This window comes from Psilocybe cubensis, chromosome 5 (genome assembly GCF_017499595.1).
Source record: "Psilocybe cubensis strain MGC-MH-2018 chromosome 5, whole genome shotgun sequence".
In the NCBI taxonomy this organism is placed as follows: Eukaryota; Fungi; Basidiomycota; class Agaricomycetes; order Agaricales; family Agrocybaceae; genus Psilocybe; species Psilocybe cubensis.
The window spans coordinates 2,101,642-2,120,361 of NC_063003.1; the positions used below are offsets into that span (position 1 = coordinate 2,101,642).

Sequence of the window (18,720 nt, forward strand, 5' to 3'; positions counted from 1 at the left end):
CGATTTTGCTAGTTCCCGTAATTTGCCGTCTTTAAATTTTATGCTCCGCTCAATAAAATTCTTTATCCGTGTACGTGTAAATTTAGCGGATAGGTCTATCGATATGAAAATAGCTATAACCAGGTATCTGTACCAAAATAGTGTCCATGAGTGCCTAAGATATTATTTTAAGATACATATTAATGATTCCCCAAAAAATGGTCCTCAGACGCAAAGCGCTTGAAGTTATGGTAATGTACATCGATTGTCGAAAGAGTGCTTTCAACAGCAGGCGGTAGAGCAAAAAGGAAAGATCTAGCATGATTTGAGAGAAGATGAAGTCCAAATTATAAAATCGCATCATGTACTGCTCGAGGGCTTTTTTTTTACTTCGGGCTTGTTGGACGAGATGGGCGGCCACGGTCCGCCGTCTCAGGCCCTCCACGTGCCAAAGGAGAACCTCTACTAGCTGGGGAGCTGGTGCGCGACGAGAATTGAGGAGGCAGCAAACCGCCGTCGTTCGAATTTCCAGTATTGTTATTGGCGATACCTGGAGATGACCTCGCGTCGAAACTCGACATGCCTGTAGCTTGCATACCCATAGGCGACATTGAAGGAGCGCCCATGCCCATGTTCATACCCATACCCATACCCATCATAGGCATACCCATCATTGACATACGGGGATCAAATCCTGCCATAGACCCCGCACCCATAGCGGGGTTCATGCCCGTCATATTTGGGGTTATCTGCGCAGAGCCAGTGCCCGCGCCCGCACCTGCACCCGTTGCTCCTCCACCATCACCGCCGATCTGTGAACCTGCAACAGAAAACGCCATCATAGCTTGTTGGTATGCCTGAGCAGCCTGTTGAGCAGCGAACAAGTGTGGATTGAAGCCACCCATCATCCCTGGGAATCCCATTTGTCCAGTCATCATCGGATTCATCTGGCCCATACCTCCTGCTCCCGTCATCATAGGATTCATAGCATTGCCAGTCATCATGGGATTCATGGCCATCATTGGGTTCATACCCATCATCATTGGGTTGGCCATCATGGGATTAAAACCGAACTGACCACCATACATAGAACCCCCCTGTTGCATCTGGTCCAATTGCTGGCGCTGATGGTCGTCGAACCGTCGCTGTCGCTCTTCTGCAAGACGTTTTTCACGTTCTCTTTCAGTCAACGCGGCACCGACACCACCTTCACGTTTTCGTTCCCGTTCATGGGCAGTGATCGCGCCAAGAAGACCAGTCTGAGGAGGAGGTGGCTTGTTCGGCACATTGATAAGAGAAGCGCCGCTCTCTCGGGCAAGTTCCTCTTGTCGCCTTGCTGACCGATCTTCTTTGTCTTGTAATCCAGCTGAAAGGAGACCTTGAGGGGTGAAAGCTTTGGTCATCGTTTCTGAAGGCTCCAGCTGTACAAACGTGTCTCGAACAGGAGCAGCCTGCTCAGGTTGAGGAACGCGACCTGGAGCATGACCAGGATCCAAAACTTGACTCCAGACGGTCTGCCGGGCAGCACCTGGCTGAGGAAACTCTGCTTGGGTCCGTATTGGTGTTCCGTCATCATAGAATGTACGGCGACTGCCATCGCCGGTATATTGATCTGAAATCAACCTGCGCGGCGCAGCTTGTGGTTGAGGATGATGGAAATTGTCACCTGAATAAGTTAGTTACATGGTCATCCAGAAACAACAATAAAGCTCACCAGTCATCCTATTTCCAGGTATCTGGGGCAAATTCCTGGCAGGCCGAAGGTGTGACGGTGTTTGTGGACTATCTTGATACTCGTGCTGCTGCCCGACTGGACCCTGGCCCTGAGTCTGCAGTGGCCTCAACGAGTTAGACGATGATGACATGCCCTGACTCTGGGAAGAGCTGCTCTGCGGCCCCCGACGTTGTTGAGAATCCGAGTCGACATCATCATCATCGTCGTCCTCTTCCTCTTCCTCCTCTTCTTCTTCATCACTGCTCTCCCAAGCACCAGCTGTTTTTGACTTTCTTTTGCCATTTGCCCTTCCGGGTTTATGCGTAGCCGCGTGTTGTGCAGCCTGCTGGGCTTGCGCCTTGAGTTTTCTCTCCGCGGCCTTGTTCGATGGTGCAAAGGATGACTTGTAAGGCACTGCCTCTCCCGACTGTGTCCCTGGTAAAGGAGATGTCGCAGAGTTACGGTCTGCACCACGCAGGTTAAGGGGTTCGACTTTCGGCAGGGGCGGCGTAAGGGGCGCGACGGTCGACGTAGCAGCCGCAATGTCCTGAGAATCCGCGATGTCCAGATACGTTAAGGCCGCCAGTGCCTCTCCGTTCGCATCATCGTAAGCCAGATCGGATGTGTTGCTCTCCTGTTTCTGGTGCTTTGACATGCTTTCGTCAGTCTCTGTGACCGTCTGGGAAGAAATACTTTCCGCGCGATTGTATGATCGACCGACTGCCTGTGCACGTGCGCCTGATGGTTTCCGTCCCAAGTTAGACCGAGACGGGCTTAGCCGACCGATTGGCGACATCGGCGCGGTATGGCTCATCTTGGGCGATGACGCAGAGGGCGTCACAGTGTTGGCGTGTACAAAAGTCGTCGGACTGCGCGCGGCAGAAGTACCATCACCGATTTGTTGTTGACTTTGTGACGGCTTCGCAGCGGTGGCTTTATTAGCAAGTGAGTCGGATGACGACGATGATTCATCCTCGTCCAAGTCCTCTTGCTGCCGTTCGCGTTGCTGTACATTGCCGGAGTTTCCGACACCAGATTCCCGCATGTAATAGAGCGCTCCTGCCTCGTTGATGAAGTCATTAGGTTCATCTGTAGGCGATGAACGTGTAGCATTAGCCGCAAACGACTGACGTTGATGTTCTTGCTGATTACTAGGCGACGTTGTGCGTAAATGGGCCGTATTTCCAGATGGTTGAGGGGATGTACGGGGACCATCAGCCTGGCGGTTCATTGCCTGAGATTTCGCCCGAGCTTCGTCAAGCGAGGTGGGTGAAAGGGGCTGCTGTACTTTGCCTATCGTTGAACTGAAATTGGGCAGGGGACTTGCAGGAGGGCTACGAGCATGGGCGTCGAAACCTACGTTGGCTGGCGGCCTCGGAGAATCGACAGGGGCAGACGTCGCAAGAGAGGACAGGCTGTTATCTGCAACACTATCAACAGAAGGAAGCGTCCCGACAGCAGATGAAAATTGAGTGCTCATTGTGTTGGTTGATGGACTTGCTGAAACCGTTTGCCCCTGCTGATTCAAACCCGACGAACTTGTAGGCTGCGAACTCTGAGCTATTTGTTCACTGGAGTCCGGAGATTTGATAGATGCATTATTAACGGGATTGGGCAGATTGTTTGAACCGGAGCTACTCGACTCTGTAATTCCGCCAAGTTGTAATGATTGATCGTTTAGAGGCGAGGATGTGATTGGAGAATGCCCGGTGTTCAGGCCCGACGGTACATCCAAAGAGAGTGTACGAGTAGTGGTCATATTACTGTTGCTCCTTTCAGTAATGGGCGTCAAAGTTCGTTCACGAGACTCCGTCGTATTTGTGGAAGTATTTGCTCCAAAACTTAGAGGAGGAAGCTGAGGTCCAGCATTAGGAGCTTGTTGGGGGGGAGGAGAGGCGCTCTTTGCTACGGCAGTTGCGCTACCAACAGAGGGCATTATTGGAGGCGATTCAGTCATGGCTCGCGGGTTTGGCTGGACAACTTGAACAGCAGGTCTCAGATTTGCCTGCAACAATTTTTTCATTTCAGCTCTGATAACTGAAGTACGATCATCCCGAGGGTCCATATTTTCCACCAATTCCCTGTCGAGGAATAGGTTCTGTTTCGTGTGGTATGAGGATCATGAAATTGTGCCACGATTGAATAAGACACATACCTCCTTCTGAGCTCCTACTGGATAACCAAACATTAGAGATACAGGGTCGCGAGGATCCCATGTCCACGCCTCCGGCCTTCCATAAAGCTCAAAGGCATCATGAAGGCCTGCACACGATAACGGTATTAGAACAAGGATAAAATAACATCATGACAGTAGGAAGTTAAAACTGACCAACAATCCATTTCAGCATTTCCGCTGCTTGGCCAACGCCATTTTCCAACTCAGGCATAATTAGCACCCACCCCTCTCTCGTTCGAAGTGAGCCAGCCATATCATCATCTCCAAAAGTACCTTCAACCTTCATAAGAGTGCTTCGATTGATAAGCTCGGGACGTTCAGGGTATACGCCAAAAGCCTGGGTAACATTGAATACAGTCATAAGCGCCTTTTTACGATCCTTGGGTTTTGGCCCCGGGAACATTGATATCATGGCTTTCGTGGGTATGGTAGAGTTTGAAGGGTTGCTATCTCTTGAAAACAGATTAGACATCCGCTTCTTTTTTACCAGCGTCCCTTGAGGAGGACCACTGATCGCGCCCTGCTCAGCGCCTTCAACCTTCCCACTACCTTCTGTTCCTTCTTGCACCACAAGCCAAACACGTTTCCAGTCAGTTTGGCCGGCGATGCGGACACGAGCATATCCTTCCATTTTCCCTCGGACAAGAGTGGTTGGGATATCGCGTGCTGCTGGGTAATCAGTATCGTTGAATAAACAAAAGGATTAACAATTACCGCTCAACGTGATCCTAATGAGATGGGCTGTGTAAATTTCCTCGAGTCGTGACTTCTCCCACGCAGATAATCGTAAAGCGGCCGCCCATGACAATAGAGCAGCAGTCGAAGGGCACGAGAACAGAAGTAGGTTTGATCCTGCAGTATTGAGGGTCAAGACATTGCTGTACCTCTTTGCAGGCGTTGTTGGGGTGGCTGGCACAGTCACTGAACCTACAACTTGGATAAACTTGACATAAGCGGAGTTAACATTAGCTGTTAAACACGCATTCGTACGACCAAAGAGGACTCACAGCATCCGTTACATTGATGTATGAAGGTGGAACCTCTTTGCCTTGTTTGTTGGCTTCTTGAATCTCTTTCATGGACCAGATACTCAAAGTGGTTCCACCTAGCTGGGCCCAGACATCTGTCCAGCCTTCATCTTTGTGAGGTCTCTGGCCGTCACCCTGACGTTCCAATCGGCGCACCAGAGGGCCAGAGAAATAGATTTTGTGAGCATGAGCGATAGATAGTTGAACAACCGATCGAATCTCTGGATGCAATGGAGGTGGAGCAGGCGGCTGAGGGTTGTTCTGTGCACCACCTACTGAGGGTGAACGAGCAAGGGTGGTTGGTTGGGACGCATTAGATGTGCGACTTGGATTCGGTGCATTAGACTGTTGTGGTTGGGCTTGAGGCCTTTGAGACTGTTGCGGTGCCGGTGCTGGAGGAGGCGGAGATTGCGGCATAGGGGGTTGGGGAGTGAATTGATTGGGTGAAGGTTGGCCTCCAGAGAAGCTTGGACTAGACGGCTGCTGCTGCTGTGGTTGTTGAGGCGGTAAATGTTGTGGTTGAGGTTGAGGTTGGGGTTGTGCAAGTTGTTGCTGTTGTTGTATACCATATTGAGAAGGTGGGACATTTTGCGGAGGAGGCTGACTTTGTCTGGATGGCCCGGGTGCCGGGCCTTGAGGGGGGAAACTATTTGTCGACGGAGGCAAATACTGCTGAGTGGGGATCGTGGCACTGCCAGTATTTCCGATGGTAGACATGGGTCTTTGGTGCACATTAGGCTGACCGTCAACCGACTGCTTGTTACGATTGAACGCAAAAAACGACGAAGACCGAGAGTGAGCCATATCTGGCGTTGGAGGCGCGCTCGGGACCTGTTGAACAAAGTTATTGTTCGAGGGCGATGGTGGATGCTGATAGAGAACAGATTGGCGCTGATACGGACTCTGGCCCTGTGCGTGGAGCTGGTTCTGAGCCAGCTCAAACTGCTGTTGCTGTTGCTGGAGTAGCTGCTGCTGCTGGTTATACTGGAGCTGGAGCTGCTGAAGACTATCCTGGGCGCGAAGCTGTTGGAAGCGAGGAGGGGGCACGTAGCCGTTTCTGGATTCCCAGTGTGGCGGGGAGGTGGTCTGAGGATAAGGGGAAGTCATGCGGCCGGGCCTCTACTTGAACAAACTTGTCAACCTTCAGAATCAGAGATGATGGCAAGCCGCCGCACCATTCCAATCCTATTCTCGCGACTCAATGCACGTGCTCCCTCTTCTCACACCAATCCCCTTCAGCATCAACTTGAACTACTTCTACAGTTTCAGAGTTCCCCACGTGGAGTCCAGAACAATTATCGCCGCATCACCATTGCAATATAAGCGTTATACATATTGTGAAAAATTTGGGTACAGAGGTGCATACAGAAGGTAAACGAGTGGATGGATGCTGTAATGTTTAAATGATACAATGTGAAATACAGGCTACATTAAGTCTACAGACAGGCTGTCCAATAGCTATAGATTAATAGTGTCAAATAGAAATGAAAACAGTCCTTGATCTAGTTCCCACCGACAGTGGCTGTCAACAACACGGAGATGTCGCTAAATTCCCCTCCACCACTAGGAACAACGGTAGGGAAAGGCGCACCAGTTGAGAACGAGAATCGACCTGCTGCAGAAGTAGTACTGCTCACGACTACAGGCGTGGAACTTGAGGCGGAGGCGGAAGGGAAGGAGACAGTGAAGACAGGCGCGGAAGACGAAGCAATGATAACGGGCACTGTGGTCTCCTGAGGAGAAATAGTAGGAGTGGTGAAAAATGTGACCGAGGAGGAGGGGACAGAAGGAGTGATAATCGTGTTCGATGGGGCACAAGCCGTGGCTGGCGCAGTCACCGTGACGGTAGATGCAGACATGATGACGACAGTCACGATGCCATCAGCACCAGTAGCAGTTACGACAGGAATCGCACTACCTCCAGCAGTGTTCGAAGGAGCAACTGTGGTAGCGGGGTCTGAGCCAGCAGGTGTAACGACAGCGGTGGGATTGGGAATAACCGTAATAGGAGTAACAGTTGACGCTGACGAGCTGGGAACCGCCGTGCCTGGCAGAGTACTTAAGCCAATTACGACAATGTCTGGATTGGTAGAACTAGGCGTGGAAGACGCCTCAGAAATTGTGGTAGAAGAGACTGGTACAGGACTCGGCGTCTGAGGCCTTTCACGGACAAACAAGGCGTTGGCGCTGGCTGAGGGTTCTACAGTGATTGTCGTAGTGCTCGTAGTGACAGTGACAACTTGATCGACGATAGTAGCAGACGATTTGGGCACATTTACAGTAAATGTGAGGGTCTGGTCGATTGAGAAGGAGCCTGAGGGTGGCAAGGTTGTGAACTTGGGAACCGGGGTAGAGGTGGCAGTTGTGCAATGGCCTGTTGGATCCGAGCCAGTAATTCCACCAGTGACACCAGCATCTGCAAATATGTCTTTGGCAACACTCTCAGTGACGCAAAGGATCCCAGTGCCGTTAACGCCTTGTTTGGGAAGGGCGAAGCAGGACTTGGGGGGACCACACGAAAACACCTGCCATTTTTCGGATGCACAGAGGACAAAAAATCCACTTATGCATGCTTGCTCTCCGTCTGGAAAAATAATTAGATAGAGCAAAAAAAAGTAGGATATATCAACGTACTTTGACAGGCATCATCCACATTCAAGTTGGCAAAACCAGCATTTTGTTGCTGGGCAGCCAGTGCATTCTGCCTGGTAATTTCTGATACACCGGTTTGTTCTGCCTTGGGAGAAACAATGGTGATCGATGCGGTGGTCTGAGTGACAGAGGGGGCGGAGGTCGCTGTGACTCTCCCAGAAGAGCGAGGCAGATCATCGCCAATAATCGTAAATTCTTCTTGGGGCGTCGGCGCTGACTTGACCGGAGCAAGGACAGCAAGGACAGCGAGAGCGTAGAGCAAGGATCTAGTCTTCGAGAACATTCTGCGATTTGATAGTAGGGTCTAAGTAGCGTTCACAAGTTCAAAATTGCGAGTCGTCGTTTTCAAGTCGTCAAGGCGCCTGGCCTGGTGAAAAAAAAGAGAAAAAGAAAAGAAGATGAAATGAAATGAAAGAAGATGTGCAGGAAGAAGAGTGCGATGTGCATTGGGCATATTGGTATATATAGTTTTGGTGGAAGCAACGGTCAAGACAATACGAAAGGTCCTCATTGTCTTTTTTTCCAACTCCGAACGACGTCCACAATAGGAAATCACCAGCGGATCAGAGGCGCGTAACTAGCTATTTATAGCCGGGCCGTTGGCTCAAGAGGTGTGTAGTAACTCTGCACCGTCGCCTTGACGCTGTAAAATGCGGAAAAAGGACCCAACCAGAAAGAATAGCTTATAATCCTGTACACATGCATACTGACTCTACTTTTTGGGCCACTGCTCAATTAGTTGAGGCCGGGAACTCCATGGCAAAGCCTTTATTATTGTCAAACTTGGGCTAAGCGCCTTGGCACTGCCTATAGGCATAATCATCAGCGTCATGTAATATCTTGCCATATCATAAGGCCTAAGTGCAAAGAAATAATGGTAAACAAATTTCAATAAAACTATAAAAAAAAAGACAAACAGTAAGAGAACATAAATGAAATCAGAGAGTTCGCATTTCTAAAGACAATCTATGACAAACAGTCGGACGAGAGTTCGTAAAAATATCAGGCATGGCAGACGAAAGAGTTTAAAAGAGCGTGTTGATAAATGAGTGCAACGACATGAACTGTCTAAAATGGGTATCATGCCCAATAAAAGGGTTATATAATGCTAAGAAACTAAGCGTTTGCGGTGAAAGTCAAGGTCTAGCAGATTTCTGTTAGTCCAAGTCTTTCACGATGACATTCAAAAACTTACCGTGGCAAACCAGCCAGGGCCAAACACCGCGTTGAACGCGTCTATGTCACCGGTCGCAGCGAGGTCGACGCCATTGGTGATGATATAAGTAGCGGGAGTAGCTATAGCCTTCATGAGCTTTGTCATTTAACATAGAAAAAAGAAACGGACGCACATCCATCAGGATTTACCCATTGCAAGCTGATAGTACCAGTTGTATAGTCGAATGACCACTGTTTGCAAGGTCAAAATGTTTTTCGAGCCACCGAAAGAGAAATGACATACCACATCGGTTTCACCAGCCAGAGCTGGGCCAGTGTTGCCGTAGCTAGTACCGTAGGTTGGGGTCTCGCCAGAGCCAGCTATTTTTTGACGCTGAGTGGGTTGAAGAGATGATACTGTGCATTTTTACTTACTTCCGGGGTTTGCAATACCAGTTATTCTCAGGCCACTGAATAGAAAGGAAACATGAATATCTGCAAATATATAGATCGCATAAACTTACTTAGAGAGACCGGCACCGAGAGTGAGTCCACTAGTGCTTGAGAACTGGACGACACCGAGGTTAGAGTATCCCTAAAAATGGCGGATCAGCGTTCCAAAAAACACAAATGAGCAATCTGTATAATTACAGGTAGTCCGTCAATGGTGATACGACGTTCGGTTTCAGATCCTGTTTTGCTGGTTCTGACAGTACCAAGAGACACTTCAGTGTCTGCTGATGTGGCAATACCGAGACCACTGCTGGTAATAGTAACACCACCGAGTGTTGAGCCTGTATCCCTGTTTCGGGCACCGACCTGGATGGAAGTGTCGACATTGATAGATTGTGCTGAAGCTTGACGTCTTTGGGCAGTGGCTGGTAAAAAAAATAAACAACCCGTGCTCGAGAAATTGGGATGCTGAAGGAAACTCACATCGACGCGTAGGTTGTCTGTGCGTTAGCTCCCTAGCGTATTCTTGGGCGGCAGTGAGTTTTTTGGTTTGAGAAGGAGTATTGTTGGATGCGAAGCGTCGCACAGCAGGAGCGCCAGGCACGACACTAGCATTGGCGGTCAAGGCCGCCAGAACACTGAGTAACGAGGGTATGAGAAGGAAAGAACGCATTACTATTAGTCGTAGGACGAATAAATTACGGATCGTTGCGGGGGGAGAGAAACAGAATGGACGGTTTGACATTAATCCATCGCCTTGAAGATATATTCACAGCATGAACGTATCAGGGAAAATCATATCCGTCAAGAATGGTGTCAACGTTGTGATTTCCAATACCAGACAGCGCTGTCGGGGTGAATGCCTGTCGACGAGGTCCCCAATCTGTTTAATTCGATCAGGTAAGCATTGAAGCGACAATGTCTAAAAAGCGCCAAGAATCAACGTGTATGAGATCTCACGGCCAGTCTCCACAAAGTAACACACTGTGAATCAGTTCGCCTGCATGAACGACATTATCTTGGCGACACAGAAAGCTTCCTGGCCTGAGGACTGTTCACTTTTCTCTCCTGAGGCCTAAAAGGAATGAGCGTATGCTTAATCTCTGGGAACGAATAGTAGTGAATCTGTACACAGACCATTACGCAGAAAATTGCTCGATAGACGCGCGTGAATTGGTAAGACATTCGATGAATGGTCCATTGTCTGACTCGATCCAACATCAATGTTGGCTACTATGATAGTTGCCTTACCTGCGGTCATGACAGGCTGAAAACAGTACCGGCGGTATGTCACCGGCGCACCATCGCCTTGCTCGAAAAAAGGAAAATTAAGAGCATCTAGAAGTCGGAATTTTTTCAGCAGTTAACGCTTCAGAAGGATTTCGAAGGTTGATGCACCCCATAATTTTCCTCAAACTTGAAAGGCAGGCTTTCATGGAACCGATCAGAGGCGTAACCTAGTCATTGCTCGCTCAAATAACGATCGAACTGTACTTGAATTATGAATGTTGATTCAACGAAAAGATAGGAAGCGAATAACCTGCCTCCACAAGCTTACACCATCTACCAGCTTCAGTCATCTTCCTTTGGCTCACAATTTAAGGATTTATTAAGCCTTTTGCCCTCAACCACAGAAATACCCAAAGCGGTAAAGGTTTCACTTGAATAGTAAACATAAACAGGCTTCTTCAGCGTTTCACGCCTGGCATTATCGCCCTATTACAGAGTCTTATGTGTCAGTGGAACCACAAAGCAAGGCTTCCGAACTCAGTCGCAAGGATATATCGCCGCAGAAGACAAGGAATTAACCAGCACCGCGGCCAAATGTATCGATGTGCCAGCGAAGTGGGCCGCGCTTTTCGCATAAATGGAAGAATCTCAAGCAACCGTGTCAGACTCTGAAACGGTTTTGTTAGTCTGGGTCTGTTAATGGCCATATGCGCAAGGTCGCGTATGTCGATATATTGGGTTTTCCAGAGGCGAGGGTTTATACTGGAAGAACCAAAAAAGAACGTGATGGAACAAAGGGGCGTTCGGAGAGAAACCCCAGCAACGAGCAAAATACACCGAGATGAACGCTCGATTTAGACTGTTGTGTTAGGTATAAACCCAGGCGAGTGCATTCTCTGAAATAGGTCAAAATATACTCAATGAACGGTGTCGAAGGACAGCTTCTGACTTTTACTGATGTTACTGTAAGCCAGTGGCAACACAGGTGACAGACTATCGCAAACGATCACACAGTGCCAGAAAGATAGGTTGTTCTACCAACTTTCTCGGTTTCAGTCTATATTGTTCGAAGGGTTTGCGAAGTTTAGTCCTCTGTATCAACAGTTTCTGGCCTGGCCTGTAGGGAGAGCGTAATGAGGAAAGATATTTTACGACAGCGAGTTAACTATACGTGCCTTGTTCTCCTCCAGGCCGCCCAATTCTTTAACAAGACCGTCATAAGGGTATTCACGGCGGATTACGGGTGCATCTTGAAGTAAGACATATTTGACGCCAAAGCCAAATGCGACGAAACCAGCGGCCGCAATAAGGAAATGGCGCACAGCGGTGTTGGGGGCGATTGGCGGTACGTCGGGACCCCACATAGACAGAACTTCTTCTTGTTCATGAAGCTATTTCAAGAGTAAGAAACTAATGGAGAGGTAGGGTTTGAATGAGTATACCGTGTCTCCAAAGTTTCTTCTGTACAAGGGATCTTGCCAGCCTAAGGGTGGAAGTTCCTGTCTGGACTTCCATGGAAGTTGAGGATAACCATTGAGTTGAGGGTCGATTTCCTCGTTTGAAGGGGTCGCATATGATCTAACAGAGTTCACAACAGTCCTACATCTGAGGGCAGGACGCGCAATGACTGCGCGGCGAATGATGGAGGAAGACATAGTCGGACGGCGACGGCGAGGTAGCAAATCGGGTTCGTCGTCGTCGTAGGCCGTGCGAAGAAAAGCGGCACGTGGTGATGAGGACCACTAAATGGACCAGACCCTGGTTAAAGTCCCCGTTCTCTGCTTCTTTCCAGAAAATTGACGTTCCATCATATGTGTTTAATGCCTAAATCTCGTTACATGGAGATGTTAATATCCACAGGCTCGCAGGACCGAGGCTAAACTATCTCGCCTCTTTAAATCTCAGACCACTACTGCCATCTGCGTTCTCAATGGCTAAAGATCTGCTCGTCAAAACTGTCGAGACCAACACGCAACGGAAGTCCAGAAGAGCTACAGGAGAAATTCCTTACCCTATAAAATACACCAATCAAATGGCTGACTTGTGAGTTCGTTTCCTACTTTTCGCGTTCTTTCCGGCTTAACCTTTTGTCTAGTGATATTTGGGATCATAAATTTCTGGCCAATTACTTCGGTGGTTTGACCAATCACCATTTTCAAGATCCTCCGCAAATGGTTCTCGACCTTGGATGTGGCACTGGCTATTGGGCGATTGAAGCCGCTCAGCAATGGCCCGTGTGTTTTTTCTTTTTTGCAATTCATTCTGTTTGCTTAGTCGAAAGATAGAATTCAAAGATATACGGCTACGATGTTGCCAACGTGCAACCTTGCCTCGAACATATGGGCAAGTTCAAGCCACTGTCACGAAGGATTCAGTGGGTGCATGGAAATTTGTAAGAGGATATCCTCAACAACCGCTTCCTATTTTTGCCAATACCTGACATTAATCGCGGTCGTTACTCAGCTTGGATGGATTACCCTTTCCATCAAACCACTTTGATCTTATCCGAATGGCCGGGCTAGGTCTAGCCATACCCGAAGATGAATGTACGGTCCTATTGGAGGTATGTTTGTATTCTAAGAAGTTACTGGCGATTCTTAAGGAGCACATAGGACGTCCACCGCATCTTGAAGCCTGATGGCGTCCTTGAAGTGCGATAAGTTTCTTGGAAACTCTCTCTATTGTTATGTCTTACTCTCTGTTCTAGATAATTGAAGAAGAACTTCTTTTTCCATGCTCGTCAATACTTTTACAACGACCCTCCCATCAAACAAGTCCAGTGTTTCCTATGACCGGACACCTTCCGATTTTTGACCTTTATAAAAACAAATCCACAGCATCTTATGAACATATAATCGGACCTCGTACCCGAGCACTTTCTCTTGCGACATCCCTGGACTCATTAACTGAATCAATGCATCTAAAATTCAAACCTCCGTCGAAAATATCTCTTACTCACCCATCGACTGGGATATCATCTGCAGCTACTCTAGCTACTTCGTCTGCCTCCAGCTTTTTGGAGACCGAACATCCTCAAGACCATACCCGTCTCAAAATGGCTTGGGATGCAATGCTTGCAATGCGCTTTCTTTCCCCCAAGCTTCTCTCGGTCATACCTTTTTATTTGACTTCGGCGTCTTTTAATCACATCAAGACGCAGCCGTCTTTGGTGATCCCATTGCCTCAAAATTCTGGAATCATACCGGTTGTGGATGTGTATCGGCCAACGGGATCATTCCATGGCAATGAATCTCAAAAGTCCTTGGTTACAGAATGTCTTCCAATGTCGAAGTCGGAGTGGACTCCCCCTCGCTCGCCAGGTTTTACTCCTAAAGTTGCATCGTCGGATTGGAGTATGATGCACCTCGGGAAAACAGTCAGTACTATCCGAGGATGCAAAGAAGCAATATGGAAGGAATATGAAAAGTTGTATTCTGATGATGCACTTTATTTACTCTCAAGGACGGCCCCGGGTGAAGAGGATTACTCTTTACAGCAGCCGCATCACATTGCACGCAAATCTTTCGAAGTGGACTGGAGAAACTGGGAACTGTGAGTCTTTTGACTTCATCCTCTTTCTTCTCGATGCTTATGACCTGAGCGCTAGTGATATGATTGACCGTATCGGCATGCGTGATAGTCTACTGACACGTTTGCAATGGGCACAGTCGATCCCTGACACAGAACGAGACCGTCCCGATTGGGTTACATGGAGAGAGAAACTAAACCGAAAGTCTGGTTCACGCCATCTCATCACAGGATACAATCCCTCCGACACGTGCAGATCCTTACGCGTTTTTAACGCGTTCAAGTGATCAAACTAACCGCTATGCGGCTTTATTGCTTTGCTTTTGCTATCACTAAGCTTCCTTTCTCTTGCTCACCAATGTTTTCGAAGTTGCTCTGCTCGTTGCTCTTTCATTATTTCGTAAGTGTTATTTAAATTTACTAATATTCTGACTTCTCTAGATACGAGGACTGTACATATAAATCATTCTTTAAGATACTTTTTGCTTAATCTCTAGTGTTTATATCTTTTGACTTTTAATGTTTACTTTATCTTGCCTAAGGGGCTGGACCAGGGCCGGAAGGTCTCGGACTCTCGGCGAGAGATCAGATGGTTAGGCCATAAAACTTCCAAATTAGGAAGGTTGGGCAGATGCCTGATTGAGAAGCAAGCGACCGGCGTTCCACTGATCTATCTTCTTCATCTCGAACCTCGAATACTCCAATTTTCATCCCATAAACGCAATGGCCGACATCGAGAAACCTGCCGCCGCTGAGGCTCCTGCGAAAACCACCACCTCGACTACCGAGGCCGACCTCACAAAATACAAGGTCGGCGAAGCGATCTCGAGTCTAAAACATGATATAAAAAATCTAATCGTATAACAGACGGCAGCGGACATCGTCCATCAAGTCACCAAAAAACTTATTGAGCTCTGCGTTGAGGGGGCCAAGGTCATCGATCTCTGTATCGAGGGTGATAGACTCATTGAGGAAGGTACTGGAGCTGTCTACAACAAATCCGTGAAGGGTGTTAAGGTGCCGAAGGGTGAGTTCAATGTTGATGGCACACTATCACGATTATCTAGATCTCAGCGACTGATTATGTGAAAAAAATGTCATAGGTGTCTCCTTCCCCACCAGCATCTCAGTAAACAACACAGTCGCCCATTTTTCACCTTTGGCGTAAGTCGTCTGACCCTTGTCGGGCCTTTTTCTCTCTGAGTAAACGAGACATTACGCGATCTAATCGGTTATGATTGTTTGAAGGTCGGATCCTCAGTCGTCGCAAGTCCTTGCCAAGGATGACGTCGTAAAAATCCAGCTCGGTGCCCACATTGATGGATATGCTGCAATCAGTGGCGAAACGATTGTTGTTGGTGCCAGTGCCGCCAACCCCGTTACTGGACGACGCGCCGATGTTGTGAAAGCTGCTTGGACCGCCGCCGAGGCCGCCATGCGAACTCTCAAAGTTGGCAACAAGAACTGGGCAGTCACCGAGATTGTGGCGCGTACCGCTGCAGCATGGGATTGCAAACCTGTTGAAGGTATGTCCATAATGTTCTTTTCCAAGTCAAATCTCCGGGGTATAAACTTGTGACTAGGCATGCTTTCCTGCCAACAAACGCAGAACGTTATCGACGGAAAGAAGAGAATTATTCTTAATCCAAGCGAAGGACAAAAGCGTGATTTCGAAAGCGCAGTCTTCGCTGAGAACGAAGTTTATGGAATTGATGTCCTTATTTCATCAGGGGAGGATGGCAAGGTATGTTCTTACCGCGATATTGTTACTATGAAGTATTCACCGCATTTTTTCACAGGCCCGTCTGGAAGAATCCCGTACGACAATTTTCCAGAGAGACCCTACTGTGACATACCAGCTCAAGGCAAAGAATTCACGCGCCGTGTTCTCGGAGGTCCAGAAAAAAGCTGGTTCCTTCCCCTTCAATATCCGTACTTTGGATGACGAGAAACGTGCCCGAATGGGACTTCAGGAGGCTGTTCAGCACAGTCTGGTCAAGCCATACGAAGTGATGTAAGTACAGTATAAATTTCTTTGGCTTGTGCTAATAGCGTTTAGATACACACCTGCCAACACTTTCGTTGCTGGTTTCCACTTCACCATCGCCCTCCTCCCTGGAGGCCCAACACTTATCACCCATCCTCCAGTTTGGTACAAGTCTGAACTCGTGAAGACCGACAAGGAGCTCGATGACGAGGAGTTGAAGTCGCTTCTGGCAAGAAATTTGAGAGAAAACAAGAAGAAGGCTAAGAAGGCTAAGAAGGCTGAAGGTGCTGAGGAAGAGACGAAGGAAGAGTAAATTTAACTGTGATAATCTGGCCAGACTCCAATAACTCGCCAATACAATATTGTGCAAAACCCGTGTGCTGCTTCTACTTATATAAAAACAATGTCTTGTACATTCCGATCGTTAAGATGCTTGCTGTTCCGCGCCATCCCCAAAGACTTCAATTGTCCGGACAACCAAGTCCACGTTTTCGAGAAAACCGTTCAGCGTCAGTCTGGCTAGCCTGACCGTCAGTGTGTGGAAGGTCCTGGTAGGTATATGGATGGTCAGCCTCTTAAATCGTTCCTGTAATTCCTTCATACGCAATTAGTTTGTCGTCCTGAACAGATAGTTCTCTTTTCACGGCATGAGGCTGCAGCTCTGCATCGACTTCAATGACTTGCTTCGCAATTAACGCATGTTTGTGTGATGCGAATGGGATCTCCACGTTACTTATAGCGTCGAATTAATACATCAGTATGTTTCCTAGACCCAGGCTTACATTGTATGCCAGTCTGAAGCCATGGACGATGTAAATTGTACAATCCGAGACGGGGGTTTAGTTACAAGACCAGAGGCGCTTATCATCTCGGGATCCAGTCACTGACCGTGAGAAAAATCCTTGCCGTTAGCATGCCGATCTTTTGCCGATTCAATGACTTTTTGACTCTATCGTGCACCTTACCCAGATTGATTGTGTTCCATTGCCGATATATTTACAGACACTCTGGCAAACCACCGTAGCTTGACTTGAGCCATACCATTTTTACGACTTTCTCACAGGCTCTTGCTTTCCTCAAAGTACTGAACAGGTCTACAATTCTGGTACGTAAACATAGTATTCGATTGCTATGTCTTCAAGTTTCTTCGACCGGAGCACCACATTGTGTCTCGCATGTTCATCCTCCTTGCCACCCCTGAAAGGTGCCTCCACCTCTAGCAGCGCTAATTCGATACACGTTACAACATGCTGCCAAAGGCCCATATGTCCAGCATGTATCTCAGCTAATCCTCGGCTGGCAAGGTACAATCCCTGTTTGTCTTGTTTGGGAGGTGTAGATGTCGTGTCTGCTTCCAGAGACATAACATTTCTTTCTAACAAAAAGGGAAAAACGCCTCTATCGCCAAACTTTGGTCCAAGTTCCAATTTAGATGGATCTCTCAGAGATCAAGATACTTTCATTCTCGGGGACGACGACGATGAGGACGACGTTCTAACCACATATGATGGTGGCATCCGGGTACGAGATAGTGGCGCACCACCACCTTATACTTCGATATGTGAACATCCTAGCGGCGCTGTTGCGCCTCCGCAGACATCTCATGTGCAACACCCTTCTGATTCTACAAACCCAGACCCAAATGCTTCTCCAAACTCCCGGATGGTCACCATGTCGGCGAATTCTACGAAAGCAACACCATATAAGTATTACCTCGATCGGAAAGACACTCTGCAAGGATTATCGCTCCGTTTTGGCATAGACGTAAGATTTTGCCAACGACCGAATCAATAGCATTGTGAAACTGATGGCTTTATCCTTTGAAGGGACATGAAATTTGCCGTATGAACAAACTACCGCCTTCTGTCTTACGGACAACACCACACCTTTTGCATACTCGATCTTTTCTTCTTTTGCCACCTTCCGCTAAACCCCATCCATCTTTGACATTAAGCACTGCCGAGGAGGAGGCACTAGAGGCCAAACTAGTAAGGGAAAGGGCGGAGAAGAAGTTACAAACACTCACTAAAGAGGCGGATTGGCGTATCGCGAAAGCTTACGTAGCCCTCGCAGACGATTGTCAAGTGCAAGAAGATTTTTCGTCCAAACGAAAGGAGATGGGTTTTGCGAAAGGGAATGTCCAAACGGCTTCTGCAAGTAAATTGGATGGATTAGAGGCGTTAGCTGCTGCACACTATCTCGATGACGAGGAATGGGAGGCTGAGGAACGCCGTGCTGGCCGAGATGTCCAAGTTCTGCGCCTTCCGGCCCCAGATAGCAATCAAGCACAGGCGACGAACGGGCAATGGTGGGGTCGGCGCAAGTCATGAATATTTTTTTGATATTGCAGAACATTATGCAGTCTAACTCCAGTGATTTTGTTGCTTCTACGTCTACTATGTATTCCAAAGCATGTATTGACCAGCTTATCGTGAAGTTCTGCTTTTTATTAGTCGTGAATTTCAAGTCTACCATTATATTTACCATTATATAATCATTGTCTGTATAATAGAGACGATTGTATGCCAGGTTATTTCTCGTTTCGCGCGCCAGTCAGAGACCCGCGTTAGGACCGTGAGATATCAGGTTCCGGGGTGTGTGAAACGACAGGTACGGTGGGAGCGTAACGATCGAAAAGGTTTCCTCCCGAGTCATTCACGAGGCCGAATATTCTCGAAATGTACGAAGATATGAGGTATGTATAGAATGACTTACGAAGACAACTCGTAAAACAACTGACACCACCTGATAGTATGTGATAATATGCCGAAAGTAACCTCACCTTGAGGATCAAATGCGGCGAATTTGCGACGGGAGT

At 48.0% G+C, this 18,720-nt stretch overlaps 7 protein-coding genes across 7 annotated transcripts; 3 read left to right on the forward strand and 4 right to left on the reverse strand.

Annotated features, from left to right (window-relative positions):
- Nucleotides 1-365: 365 nt before the first annotated feature.
- JR316_0006133 (CCR4-NOT transcriptional complex subunit) lies at nucleotides 366-6,004 on the reverse strand (the record flags this gene model as incomplete). Its single annotated transcript, XM_047891882.1, has 6 exons — nucleotides 366-1,645; nucleotides 1,694-3,791; nucleotides 3,849-3,955; nucleotides 4,023-4,538; nucleotides 4,584-4,812; nucleotides 4,877-6,004. The coding sequence occupies 6 exons, from the start codon at nucleotides 6,002-6,004 to the stop codon at nucleotides 366-368; spliced, it is 5,358 nt and encodes a 1,785-aa protein (XP_047749231.1).
- Nucleotides 6,005-6,399: 395 nt separating this feature from the next.
- JR316_0006134 (uncharacterized protein) lies at nucleotides 6,400-7,832 on the reverse strand (the record flags this gene model as incomplete). Its single annotated transcript, XM_047891883.1, has 2 exons — nucleotides 6,400-7,481; nucleotides 7,532-7,832. The coding sequence occupies 2 exons, from the start codon at nucleotides 7,830-7,832 to the stop codon at nucleotides 6,400-6,402; spliced, it is 1,383 nt and encodes a 460-aa protein (XP_047749232.1).
- An 833-nt stretch (nucleotides 7,833-8,665) lies between these two features.
- On the reverse strand, nucleotides 8,666-9,830 carry JR316_0006135 (uncharacterized protein; the record flags this gene model as incomplete). The annotated part of the gene is made up of 8 exons (XM_047891884.1): nucleotides 8,666-8,692; nucleotides 8,745-8,845; nucleotides 8,899-8,956; nucleotides 9,009-9,085; nucleotides 9,140-9,174; nucleotides 9,229-9,299; nucleotides 9,356-9,582; nucleotides 9,641-9,830. The coding sequence occupies 8 exons, from the start codon at nucleotides 9,828-9,830 to the stop codon at nucleotides 8,666-8,668; spliced, it is 786 nt and encodes a 261-aa protein (XP_047749233.1).
- A 1,705-nt stretch (nucleotides 9,831-11,535) lies between these two features.
- Nucleotides 11,536-12,042, reverse strand: JR316_0006136 (uncharacterized protein; the record flags this gene model as incomplete). The annotated part of the gene is made up of 2 exons (XM_047891885.1): nucleotides 11,536-11,778; nucleotides 11,830-12,042. 2 exons carry the CDS (start codon nucleotides 12,040-12,042, stop codon nucleotides 11,536-11,538), a joined length of 456 nt encoding a protein of 151 aa, XP_047749234.1.
- Nucleotides 12,043-12,317: 275 nt separating this feature from the next.
- On the forward strand, nucleotides 12,318-14,202 carry JR316_0006137 (Methyltransferase str3; the record flags this gene model as incomplete). The annotated part of the gene is made up of 8 exons (XM_047891886.1): nucleotides 12,318-12,430; nucleotides 12,483-12,621; nucleotides 12,673-12,779; nucleotides 12,851-12,950; nucleotides 13,000-13,038; nucleotides 13,095-13,161; nucleotides 13,225-13,939; nucleotides 13,995-14,202. The coding sequence occupies 8 exons, from the start codon at nucleotides 12,318-12,320 to the stop codon at nucleotides 14,200-14,202; spliced, it is 1,488 nt and encodes a 495-aa protein (XP_047749235.1).
- A 436-nt stretch (nucleotides 14,203-14,638) lies between these two features.
- On the forward strand, nucleotides 14,639-16,215 carry JR316_0006138 (Proliferation-associated protein 2G4; the record flags this gene model as incomplete). The annotated part of the gene is made up of 7 exons (XM_047891887.1): nucleotides 14,639-14,725; nucleotides 14,783-14,942; nucleotides 15,019-15,079; nucleotides 15,164-15,441; nucleotides 15,499-15,659; nucleotides 15,715-15,929; nucleotides 15,975-16,215. 7 exons carry the CDS (start codon nucleotides 14,639-14,641, stop codon nucleotides 16,213-16,215), a joined length of 1,203 nt encoding a protein of 400 aa, XP_047749236.1.
- A 490-nt stretch (nucleotides 16,216-16,705) lies between these two features.
- Nucleotides 16,706-18,232, forward strand: JR316_0006139 (uncharacterized protein; the record flags this gene model as incomplete). The annotated part of the gene is made up of 4 exons (XM_047891888.1): nucleotides 16,706-16,714; nucleotides 16,966-17,007; nucleotides 17,289-17,666; nucleotides 17,729-18,232. The coding sequence occupies 4 exons, from the start codon at nucleotides 16,706-16,708 to the stop codon at nucleotides 18,230-18,232; spliced, it is 933 nt and encodes a 310-aa protein (XP_047749237.1).
- Between the last annotated feature and the right edge of the window lie 488 nt (nucleotides 18,233-18,720).